The sequence below is a fragment of the Hesperophylax consimilis genome, chromosome 23 (assembly GCF_061612785.1).
Source record: "Hesperophylax consimilis isolate HC1 chromosome 23, BYU_Hcon_1.0, whole genome shotgun sequence".
Lineage (NCBI taxonomy): Eukaryota > Metazoa > Arthropoda > Insecta > Trichoptera > Limnephilidae > Hesperophylax > Hesperophylax consimilis.
In genome coordinates, this window is record NC_142858.1 from 11,689,930 (window position 1) to 11,703,825 (window position 13,896).

At 31.9% G+C, this 13,896-nt stretch overlaps 1 protein-coding gene across 1 annotated transcript in view; it reads left to right on the forward strand.

Moving 5' to 3' along the window:
• Positions 1–13,896, forward strand: part of LOC149412325 (uncharacterized) — a 542,116-nt gene that overhangs the window by 441,602 nt on the left and 86,618 nt on the right. Inside the window, exons 3-5 of the mRNA XM_089645972.1 lie at positions 2,588–2,659; positions 9,988–10,080; positions 13,478–13,651. Of these exons, the coding sequence (XP_089502098.1) occupies positions 2,588–2,659; positions 9,988–10,080; positions 13,478–13,651 (339 nt within the window). The remainder of the gene's footprint in view (positions 1–2,587; positions 2,660–9,987; positions 10,081–13,477; positions 13,652–13,896) is intronic.

Here is a 13,896-nt window from a genome sequence, read left to right on the forward strand (position 1 = left end):
AATATCTTATTTTATCCCTAAAGCGCATACGTGTACTAGCTGCGCAAATATCGTTGATACACTGTACCTACTGAAATTACTTTCAAAGCATTTATTTACAATAAAAAAAAACATTTTGAAAGAAAGCGTCTTTTTTTCCCACGGTAAAAATAAAAGGATATTTTTGATGTAATCATTTTATTCAGAAAATTCAAACATCTGTACCTATCTGAAAAAGACATTTTCTCTTTATTTAAATTTTCATTTTCATCGTTTTCTGAAGGAACTTAATTATTAGTAGGTAGGAAGGCATGTTAGAAAATGAAATATTTCGCGTAAGCCGGGTTATTAACACTTTTTCCAAATGACAGGTGTGAGTTTTTGACTTATTAGAAGTCAAACCTACCTCTGAGGACTTTCACCTAATCATAAATGATCTTTTTCCAAAATTAAAGAAAAAAAGTTTTGTATTGCTCTTAACTTTTTAATCAACTAGATATAAATAGCCAACCCCTTCCACTTCCTTCCGCCAATAGGAAGTGTAATAATTCGTTTCAATCCGGGAGGTGGTACCTGTATATTATATATAATCGACAGGTTCATAGGAAAAACTTAGTCACTTCATTCAGCAGAAGTAAATACTTAATTTGCCACAATTTTCCGATAGTATTTCAATTATGGTAATTTGAATTTAATATTTATGCTCCTTCACTTACTCAATCAGTCTCCCAAGGGCCCTTTTCAATTTCGTCGATCGCTTACCGCAGCCGATATAATATTTTCTAACTTTTCCAATTCACGCCAAAGTCTCTGAAATATTCGGTAAATTCCGCGTACGACTTGTAGTCGCCAATTTGCGTTTCGAAAGTTTTCAAGTCGATGGTAAATTGCCGAATTACAACCAACACATGGCGATAAAATAATTTATAACGCCCGGAACCTTTCACCCTCGGCGGTGATGTCTTTATCGTTTGAAATTTGGCATTACTATTTTTGTGGCTTTCGTAAAATTGGATGTGAGAGGAAGAAGAAAATTAAATGCCGATGGAGTCGTATATTTGGAATGACGATGCGATTTGGTGGCCTGAAGCGTTCAGCGCCGCTAGCAGGAACATTTAGACCAATGGGTTAATATTTGCGGAAATTTCCTCTAAAGCGATCATTAGCCCTCATCAAGTACTACGAAATTGGCTACTAAATGTCTTCAGTAGATTATTCTTACGTCGATAATTTCATTATAAAGTCACTTTTTCTCTTATGGGGGATAAGGTTGGCCTGTATTGTGTCATGAAACCGGGGTCAATGCTGAAAAAGTGGGCTTTTACGTATTTAGAAGTTATTTGAAGGCATATGTTTTCATAGTAAACATTATAAGAGTTATGTAGAAAATAATCAAATTTGTCACGAAAAACTTTAGTTCTCGCCTGTGGACAGCGAATTTTCCCTTAAAAATGCATTATTTATTTATTTAAACGCCATAATATGGCTTTTACAATAGAATGATACATCGGATTATAAGCATACAGTGGTACAAATGAGAATATTACCAATAAATTACAGAACAAGTAATGCGTACACAAAAATATTATTGCAAGTGTTAATAGAAGTGCACTGAGACAATACATAATTAAAAGAAATATCTTTTTTTATTTTTTATAGTGAATACCTCACAAGAGTCCCAACTGCTCCCGTCTGGAGCCAGTGAGACTATGGCATCCCCAATTGGGGGATGTTGTGAGGCTGAAGGTAAGTGGGGAAGGGAAAGAGGAAGGTGGGTAAGTACCTGGCTATTCAGATCTAGTCACTAAACACGGCTAAAGCCATTTGGAGCAACGTTTCAATTCTGAATGGTGGTCTTACACCAGGGCGATACTGGTAGTATCTTCCACTCTGGAACGTGCCGCAAATATACTATATATTTTTTTAATTAATTAATTGTGAAATAACACAAATTAATCAAATAAAATTTATTTGCGCACGCCGGGTTCGAACCCGCGACCTTCGGAATGGCAGTCCAATGCGTTACCACTGGACTATGCCGGCCGAACTCTAATAATCTACTAATTTAGTAATAGTTGAATAAATAATATGTTTGTATAACACCTGACATAAATCTAAGTATGAAGTGTTTATGATAACGGATAGTAATTCATTATATAAAATAAATTATATTAAGTTATAGAATATTATAATAAAAGACAATATTTTATTTGAACATAATATTAATTTTTCTTAAAAAAGTGTGGTGTTAACATGTATAATCTAGCAAAATATTATAATAGAGTAATTAGTTGTGAGTTTATTGTTACCTTCAAAATGAATTCTTCTTGGAATAGCTGGGCAAGTATCGCAATTTGGCTTTAATACTTCAGGGCTTTCAGCGGATTTTATGATACTTATGGATAAGAAATAATAACTTTTAATAAAATAATACATATGATAGCCAATAATGCATATGATGTAGTAAAATAAGAATATTATCATGCCTAACATTGATTATTGACTCACCTACTTGCGGAATACATGGTGAATTATTTGAATCGTGCTTTTTGTATAGCGTTTTTTAAAGAAGTTGTTTAATTATAATGTGTTTTTTTTTCCTTTTCAGTACATTGGCACGTTAGATGTCCCCAGACCAACCAGTAGAGTGGAGATAGTGGCCGCAATGCGCCGAATTCGGGTAAGTTGGCACACTCTTTTCACCGTTACCTTATCCTTTAATTTTTATCAAGTTTTCAAGAAAGCAGTACATTATACCTAAGTATGTAATAAATGCTATCGTCCTCTATGAAAACATTTCGACGGCCTCCGTGGTCGATGGTTAAAGCTCTCAACTAAAAAGCTGGAGGTCGGGGGTCAAATCCAGGGGTGTTCAAATAAATTTGATTCATTTGTCTATATCACAATTTACTTATTTGAAATAATATATATATTTATTTGGTGACCAGTTATCTCCTTCCACTTCCCACTACCTTCAGCCTCACAATACATCCCAATTGGGGATGCCATAGTCTCACTGATCCCAGACGGATGGGAGCAGTTGATAAATAAATAAATTAATATTCTAATCTTTCACAATTTCATGCTAGCGTTCAAATTCACAAATATAAAACGTAATATTCTTTAAAATATATATTGCCATTTGAAAATACTGTCGAAGGTCGAATTAACGTAGGATCAGACGCGTCACTAACCCTGTCACTGTCAGCCGGTCTCTCATCACGGATTATTACAACACATCGAATATGTTTTCATCGAATTCTAAACATTAAATATTATCCTGGCATACTAATATGTATATTTCCACGCGTAACGTGTTCAAGCCCAATTACTTTCTTTCTTAAAGCAGTAATAGTGCCATGATATTTTATTGTTATCAGTCACAGTAAAATTAGCTCACTGTAGAAAAAACGTTGCCACCTAGAAAACAGTTGCGTAAAACTAGAATGTTGACTACATTCTAAATGTTTTGCTGATTTATGGTTTTAATAATTTTTGGATACGGCAATGCCCCTATTTAGATGAAGCCATCCTAAGCCGAAACTCATATTGGCAAGTTTACAAAATAAAGGTCACTCCAAGCGGCCTAAAAATATTCAATAATTTTGAAGAAAGTTTACTGTATCAACTTTTGTGGAATGAGCGGTAGGATAGTCTGTTCCGCTAACTGTAATTTTTCGTGAATTAAATATTATAAATAATGTACCAACTACTGAAAAAATAATCACTTGGGTGTGGTACCTGCTTGACATTTTTTTATTATAATTTAACTTAATATTTTTCTATTTAAGCTTAACAATACTAATGTGTTTTAAATTTTACACAACTAATAAACAATCATTTACCCGACATTAATGGTTGTTTATCAGTTACGTAAATTTTAAAACACATTTACTGTTAAGGCCCTCAGTTATTTATAATAATTTGAAGTGATGGTTAATGATTTTTATTAAATTTAGTCTTAATAAATTACTAGGTAGTAATTCTACCAGCTCTATTGTGAGAAAGGGTATAACGAACGTAAAAGGTAATCTAAAATTCTCTCTGTGATATGAGAATGTTGTAAACGTTGTTGATATAGTACGAGACAACGAATCCTTTATAGTAAAGGTCAACAAGTCTAATATTATGCAAATAAGTAAAAGCCAATGAATAAATAGTAAAAGGCCAGTCCCACAGAATTACAAGACCGCGACCATATTAATCACAATAAACGACAAGTCGTACTTTCTAAGGAGGTTTCGTATTTCAGTTGCTACGAATATCCTTAGTGTGTACCAACTGCCTTAACTTACCCGAACAATGCATTACATTAATTTTTGGCTTATTGATAAATACACCCAACACAAATTTGTTGTTAATTTACTAAAGGCCAGTTATTTCACAGAAATTGAACATTTCATCAAATATCAAAGTTAATTTTTAAGTCATATGAAAGTTCTATTTCACTTATGCGAATAATTATGATGATATAGTAACAAAACTTAAATAGAACGTTACAAAAAAATTGATTAATTGTTGACAAAATCTCGGAAACAACTGGCCCTAATTTTTTTTTTTAAAGTATTTCGCTTTTTAAAATTGAGTATGGCGTCGGGATCTCAAACTTAATTTTATTACTGCAACCAACTTTAACCTTCAGGTATTAAAATATTATTATCTTCAAGTCCCAACGACAAAGTGAAATTTCATGGAATTTTGGATCCTCCCGAGGTATCTAAAATGTGGTACATATTTCATAGTATTTAAGTTGTCGTAAAAATAAATACCATTTTAAAACAAGATAAAATTATCTTTGAAATTTTGATATTCGAAATAAACCTTGACATTTCTAAATAATTAAATTTTGATATCAAACTTGAAAATCTTAACGGAACATTTTGACTCAAAACGTGCATAATTTTGAAAAAAATAATATTTAGAAAACACATTCCTTTTAGTAAGGAAATTGTCACTTCACTTATTATGCCATTGGTACATTAACAAAAATATGAATAATTTTTTAACTTTTCAACGAAAAAATCCCGCCAATTTACAATCATACACTTTGACAATTTTTTTCATGTATACATATTTTAGACAAACTGAGAAGAATAATTATTTAACTTTCCAATGTCGAAGAAATACGCTTTATAGAAAAAGAGATAAAAACTACTTTTATAATGTATGGACGCCCATATTGGTCAGATCTGTCCTTCAGAGCCTCTAATAGAATATGATTTTGCGGCTAGTAATATCCTTCAGAGACTCATAGAGATCACCTTCATGAAGAACTGGAATGATATTTTGAAAAATTATTAATTTGTGATAATTTAAATTAAAGGTAATATTTTTATTCTTGTCGGGCTAGAAACAAAAAGAAAAGCGTTATGGCAGCTGCCCGTTTTATTATGATTTTAATTGCTATCTGTTTATGATATGTGAAAATCCTTTCACCATTGTTCTAAATAAATTTAAACCTGCTAAACGGTATGTTTTCAACGTTACATTACGTGATTTATACGAATATATATACACAAAGGTAAATTCGTATAATCATAATAAATGAAGCAAGTATATGCTTAAGTATTGTAAGGTGAATTCATATATACCTAACCCTTATTTGCATAAGAAGACAACTAAGCCATTTGTGCTACTTAATAATCTTACAATTATTTTAATTTCAATTACTGAAGGTTTTGGTTAGATTTCAACATTTCAACAAAAGAATTGCCTAGCTAGGTAAACGAAAAAATAACATTCGTATAACATGGACATCAAAAGCTTAGGTAATGATTTTCCTTTTGTCAGTAATCTTTTGTAATGGGATATTTTGCGTAAAACATTATTTTGTTTAGGGTCGGTTTAACTTCACGTAATCCGTTCAGATTACCTTGCGGTCTCTTTCTAACCACTGTCGCTATCCCAACGCAGAAGTAAATGACTTAAAATATTAAAATTTATTTCACATAATTCGGTAGAATACACATTTTAAGGAGGCATTCCAAAATTTCGCGTAGAGCGTATTTTCAGAAATTTCTTCATTATTAGACAATATTTGCACGCCTAAGCCTGTGGCATTTCGATATGATTAAGTGTTTTCAACCCTTTTCAAGATTCTCAATTATTAGAGATAAACGATAAATGTTTTAATACAATGAATAAATCACGGTAACAGACAAAATATATAGTGTATCATTATTTCCCTAGTTTAGTTGACCGAACCAGTAAGCTTATGACATCTCAACTTGAAGAATGTTATGACAGTAAATGATAAGAGAGGGGTAAGAATTTTAAAGGGTGATTAGGATAAAAGGACAAGGACATTGAGGAGAATGTAAAAATGAAATAGGATATTGAAAACATTTTAATGAAAATTGGTTTCTGAAAAAAAATAAGACAAAATACAGGTTTTGTCTGGTTTCTCGAAGTTTATGCCGTGGCCGTAAATAACTTCGATATCTCAATAATATAGGAAGAGGGATGTATTTAGCTTTTATGTTGATTTCAATATTTATTTAAGTCAATTTATTTATACAGGAAACTGAAAACACGGACGATGTATTTAGCTTTTTTAACTTTTATGTTGATTTCAATATTTATTTAGGTAAGTCAATTTATTTAAACAAGAAACTGAAAATACGGAGGAGGGATGTATTTAGCTTTTTTTAACTTTTAGATTGATTTCAGTATTTATTTAAGTCAATTTAAATAAAATTTATATAAATATACAGAAAACTGAAAATACCACAATGTTTTTTTTCTCTTTTATCATATCATTGGCAAAACAACGCGGGTATTAACAAACATAAATAAAATGTATAATGTTCTTATTTAAAATAAGGCTGTTATTTATAAAATTGAGATTTTATAATTACATTTTATATTCTGTCTCCTGATGAAGGCACTGGTAGTGTTGGAACTAGTTAGCGCATATAATGATTTATTGTTTTAAAAACACAGAAAGTTATTGGGATTTCAATATTAATGTATTTATTTTAATGAAAAAGATAGTCAAAGAACAACACATTAAATAAAAACACTTTAAACAGGTTAAAACCAATATGATTGATTAAACTCAAATTATTTGAATACGGACTTACGAGTCGCTACCAATCAAAGATAATAGAATATAATATCTTTGGTACCAATGCTAATTATTGATTCCAACTGGCAACATGAATATTTACTTTATAATATAACTCGACGCAGTGGAATCTCTTAATTAAGTGAAAAAACAATTCAATTAATTTTGGCAGATGGTACCGTTGCCTTTTATATATACGGTTTTGAATTGAAAAAGCTCTTTACAAATCCCTCCCAGAACAAAAGACGAAACTGTCTTTGTTCCTCGTGAACTTTTTTGCATTTATTGTTACTTATATTCTTCGTGACTTGTAAAAGCCTTCTATATTTAGGTGTCCTACTCTACTTATGGGAATTTCTGCAACAAATTTTAAACACGTACTCGCATATTATGCAAACAAAAATATATGGACACAAATAACGAAAGTGTTAAATAAGAATTATGCGTAAATGTGCATAAGGAAATTAATTGTTATGTTTTTTTTTACTAAATTATAATTACGGACGACAATAAGATTCTAAAAATAATGATAAATCACGATGATTGCCTTCTTTTCCAATCGGATATCGACTCTTTCTATGATTGGTGTAAAATTAATTGTTTAAAACTAAATGTTGATAAATGCAAAATTATGTCCTTCTATAAATCAAAAAAACCGATTGTCTTCGAATACAAACTTAATAATAATTGCTTAACAACTGTTACATCTATTAAAGACCTCAGTGTCTCTCTTGATAGCAAACTTTCTTTTCGGCATCACATAACTGCAATCGTTAATAAATCCCTCAAACTACTTGGTTTCATCACTAGAATCACTTCGGACTTCAAAAACGTAAATACCTTTGAACTCTTTACTGCTCCTTGGTTCGCCCCATCTTGAATATGCTTGTGTTATCTGGTTTCCTTTTTATGCTGCCACATTCGACGCATTGAATCTGTTCAACATCGGTTCTTAAGAGGGATTACTAGGAGGCTAGGATTAGAAAAAGGCAAATACTCATATTATGAAATTGAACTTACTCTAAACCTCTCTTCTTTGGAAGTCCGTCGGGAAAGAAATGACCTCATTTGCTTCTTCAAAATTATAAATGGTATTATTGATTCACCTACTCTACTGAAACTCATTCCCTTCAATATCCCTTCGCACAGACTCAGAAATAATGAACTGCTCTTCCTTAACCATCATTCGACAAATTATTGATATTATTCACCATTGTCCAGAACGTGTAGACTAGTCAACTCAAGTCAAAACCTTAACTTTTTTGGGATAAGTCTGAATGATTTTTGCCGGTCGCTAAACAAGTGACGGAATATTATAAGGACGGGTTGTTTCGGGGAATCTGAACAATTCATCAAATTTCAACGTTCATTTTCGGGTTCTGTGAAAGACTTATTCAAGTTCTGTTTTTATATCGTTGTAGGCTAGTTGCTTGACAAAACTGAAATAAAAACAGAACTTGAAAAAATCTTTCACAGAACTTGAAAATGAACGTTGAAATTTGATGAATTGTTCAGATTCTCCGAAACAACCCGTCCTAAGTGTCCTGTGGTCCTGACCCATGGCGTAGTCTTGACTTGATTCGACTTGTCACTTTATTTTTTTATATTATATCTGCCTTATTTATGCTTTCATATACCTTTGTCTATTCCTGTATTTTTCAATTTTTTTTTCTGTCACAGATGAGATCTATGTAATTCATTCATTCATTTATTTAACGCCCAGAGGGCTTTTACATTTTACTGTATTCGTGTTATTATTTTGTTATTTGGACGATGTCCGTTAATAAATAAATAAATTCTTCTTTATTTGATGCCCGAATCACTTTAAAAAATCACTCTAAAAATGACAATGTTTAGTTTAAATTCATAATACAGTTGCTTCCTTTCAAAATAATTTGTGTATAATTTTTAGATTCTTCCAAAACTTTTATTCCTTATTTATATTTGCGTTTTTGTGTAGGAATATATTTGATAAATAATTATCATTAAATAAACTTTTGCCATTGCCAATCTGCTTCAAACTTTTGCAGTCATGAGCATAAAATGATAAAAAGGCTTTCGGTGCAGTGAATCTAGGTGTGTTTATTGAAGATACTCCGAGGAACTAGCGGCATTGATTCCTTCAACAGTTGAGTGCATAGTCGGGAAATAAAAATGTTCATACGGTTGGCATTTTTCTCACATGAGAAAGGGTCGCTTCTACGACTTGTTCTTGTCTTCAATAGTTCGGTTGTGAGATGATTAGCCGGCATCTTTTAGTCCTTCCTCTTACAAGATGGGTATATTTAAGGCCCATGTTCTCTCCTTCCTGTCCTTAAACAGCCCTCCACATAGCATATCCAAAGTTGACATGGGTCCAGAAAGAATTTATCCCACCTCTGTGCCATGGCCTACTGTGTGGTTTTATTTTTTTTTCTAAATCTATAAAAAAATAAGAATATCAAGTTGAAAACCAGTCAGAAATAAGTTGAAACACTCAAAAATGTTATTTTTTAATCACTGAAGACAACATAAACGACTCTTAAACAAAAAATTTAAATAATATCTATGAATTAAAACCAGGACCTCAGCTTTTTCAGGGCTTTGCTCTAATCTAATCCAACTCTTACCCCCCATCGGTCAAATTTAAATGTATCATACATCCACTAAGAACAACTAACGTTATCTTCATTTTCTAAACTCATATATTTACTGGCTCCTTTATTATGTATGTTTGCAAGATTCTTTAAACCAAAGCCCGGCAAGAATATTTATCTGATTTTCTCTTTCGAAATTTTACTTGATCCAATTATAGCAAATTACACAAAACAGTATGTAAAGAGTAGGTAGGTAGATACACATGGAATTGACAATTAAAAACATACCCACCCTAACATGAAGTAATGCTTTTATGCTCACAATACATGGAAATAATTAATTTGTGATGTTTTTTTGAATTTCAGTACGAGTTCAAAGCGAAGGGAATAAAGAAGAAGAAAGTAACCGTGGAAATTTCGGTTGACGGTGTTCGTGTCACATTAAAGAAAAAGAAAAAGGTAAGACATTATTATTGTTCGGTTTGTTTCTTTGAACACCAACATATGAAAAGTATTTACTAAGTTGGGTACTTTGTGTATGAACAGTAATAAAATCCTGCAATGGAAGGGAGGTTCAAGTTTCCAAGAACTCTTCCTTTGATATACAACAATGGAAATTTGTTTTTTAACAGAAAAGGAAGGTTCAAAATCTTTGACAAATTATTTTTATATTTGTGGAAATTAGCAATATGTATGGTTCCTGAAATCAAAGACAGAGTCACGCAAACACATTATAAATTGTGAGCTAGAGAAGTAAAATAGTCTTCCCAAATAAATAAAAATCTGATAATAATATATCCATGACACCTACATACATAAACCTACATAAAGACGACGGACTTTAAATGAAACATGAGATCATTACAAATGACAAAATATAACTAGGTCTCATTAGATCAATTGGGAGAGTCGTATTCCGGTGAGACAGAGGATCTGGGTTCAATTCCCACTTTTTTATTTTCTGTTTTACGTTTCACTGAGATTTTTTAATATTATCTTCTTCTTCCATGAATTTACATTGATGTGAATAGGCTTCAAAAGGTTTTCCAATGAATTGTACTTTATAAGTTTTCCAAATTTATTTTGATTTAACTATTTATTTATTTTTATTTATTTTTATTTTTAGGGTATTTTGCCGTGTTTCACTACCTCCTACTTTAGCCATTTGCTCTGATGATAGACACTGTAATGCTGTCCGAAACGTTGGCCAAATAAAGAGGTAGCGCAATACGGCATAATACCCCAAAAATAAACCGATATAATTGTTTTACAATGTTGAAATATAATCATAATGCATTTATTTAGAACGATTTGGAAAAATTATAATGTTCAATAATAATCCATATTGCCTTCGTATTCAATAATTCGGATGGCATAACGTGTCTGAAGGTGGAAGTTGCAGTTTTGACTCTATCAATGGCGTTACTTTTCAGTTAATAATATAAATAGAAGTAAAATATATTATGCTGGTAGGTAACTTACATACAAAGTATTATGAAAAGCGACAGCAACAATCAGTATTTCAGATAGGAACGTTATGAAAATATATACCTCTCTACCCCTTTTTCCGAGCCCTTTACTGCGGGTACGGCAGCAAGCGGTTTATAGAAAACGAGGTATTTACTTATGGATAATGTCCCGTCACTATTAGGTACCTTTAAAATTCCAACTTCAACCGTTAAACCTAAACTATAGACTTTAATTTTCATAATGCAATTTTAAATTATCTTAGCGAATATTTTCCTCGACTAACCCATTTAAAAAAAAATTTAAAATATGGAGAGACTCATCTACCACAATGCAGATTATACATTGAAATCCTCTCAGTAAACTAGCTGTTATATACCGACCTACAACCTAATCCAAATCTTCTTCGTGCGCTTACTTCTTCCTGAAGAACATATTACTTGGATTTGGGTACGATAGAAAAACAGCCTTTTTGTCGTTTTTTTTAATATAATTTCTTTGACACGTATCTATATATAAAATGTATCTGAAGAAAATATTATTAGTTTTTGTGGTATTGTTGGGATTTCGATTGGAGAAAAGTGAAACGGTTTTTTCAAAATTATTAAGCCACAGCGGGAACAATTACAGCAAGTTGTGCATCAGTTGAAAGGTTTTATACTATCAAAATGGCAAAACATATTTTATGTTATTACTATTACTATATTTAAGATTCTTATACGCCCGTTCAACGTTGGTGTAGTAAAGCCGGCCTTGAGCCTGTTTTAAGACCGTTTTAACTAAATAAACGCCACTGTGATAAGTTTAGTTTTTCACTGTTCTGACCTTACGCCCCGCGTAATATTTACACCACGTTTATTGAAAATATCAACTGACAAACTAACCTTATTTTCATGGAAAACCACAGGAGTAACTTATGTCAATGTCCACTCATCATATAGTTATCACTTTGTGCAAACATTATTGCTGTCTTTTTCGCTACGCTTTAATAAGAATAAAATATTACATTAGTAGACTCTTGGGGGACCTAGCACCCATATCTGCTCGTAACTCGTGAAGCATAAGTAGCAGCCCGACACACGTCACGCTCAACAGAATAAAATTATTTCCTAAAATGCGCGTGGTGGGGGACCCTACTCCCCGCAAGTGACGCTAAGGGAAAACTGAATATATTTGCTTCATGGTAGATGATCCCTTCAGTACTTTCAACAGTTTGGTTCAGTTCGCTGAATGTTTTCTGTGTATTTTAATTGCGCTATGTACTTTTTTTTAATTTCCATAAAACAAAAACTGTTTTAGAAACAAGATAAAATTATCTTTCCGCTGTACGCATTTAAAATAAACATTACTTTTTCTAAATGATAAAATTTTAATATCACATGTGAAAAATGTTGACAAAAACGCTAACCACATTTTTACTTATTTTTTACTCCAATCGTAGAAAAATTGAGAGAACTCGATATTTTGTTTGGGGAATTTGTAAGAAAACTGTAACTTCACTTTTATCTCGTTCATATAATAAAAATAATTTTTAAATTTTAACCGCAAAATATGAAATTTTAATTTTGGTTATTTTGAGGATTTTACTAAGGGCATCCGGAATATATGTTTGAGGCAAACTGGAAAGAATTATTATTTCTCTTTCTAACGTCAAAAAAATATATATTACCGCATTATATAAAAAAGATAAAAACACTTTTATAAAACATGGACGCCCTGTCGTATACGACGTTCCTACGTTGTATATAATGTATATACGTTGTTTTATACGTTTTTCCATGCGTCCCAGTAGGGCGGCACATGCACAGTGCATTACAGTAAGCAGACGGCACCTCTTAGAATGAAGGGCAACTTATACGAGGGCGGTATATGTTTTACATCCGAAACACTTTGCAAAATATCTTAAAGATTAAAAACCATTCCGAATAGTGACTTAATGATGTACCTTTATTACAAAAAAAACTTGAAAATATCCTATCTACTTTTAGTGCAAAAATGATTTTCGTTGTAGATTGAAAAGATAAAATAGAATAACAACATAATTAATTAAATTTTCTATTTTTTTATCGGTATCAGCATTTGTTAGTGACAGCTTATCCAGATACACAAACCCAGAGCAGATTAAAATAGAAGATGTCAGAACAAAACTTTTTAAAAGTTTGTGGCTTGCATTACAATGAACTGAATTAACCCTACTTCGAAGTTTGTTGGGATTTTTTTGTTCTTAAACTGCAAAATAGACCATCATCATTATCGACCGAAGAACAATAAATCATAGTATCTGGTTTCAAATAAGCCACTGTGGCAGGTATACGTTCTACACGACATGTCATATTTAATATGTATTATTTTTGTTTCATGCCGTTCCGTTTGCCGCCGAATCACACAGAAAAAAGAAACGAAGTGGGATGCCGAATCTGACGCCGTGGAGTTAATGCACCACCCCATCTACCGGATATTCTACGTATCGCACGACAGCAGCGACTTAAAAATCTTCTCGTACATCGCCAGAGATGGCGTTAATAACTCTTTCAAGTGCAACGTTTTTAAAAGTAATAAAAAGGTAAGAAAACTATTTTTTTAATAACTCTTAATTTTTTGTAAACATTTGCTTTATTTTACATATGTAATTATATTCTCTTGAGCATTGTGATACGGATTTAACACCTCAATTTGTTTCTCGCACTTAGTTTTATTAATTCCTAGGAAAAAATAACTCATTTGTATTTCAACCCCCTGTCGGAGGTTTTTCATAGCACGATTTCGTTCATCTGGGTCGATCGTTTGTGTTTTAGCGAAGACTCGAAA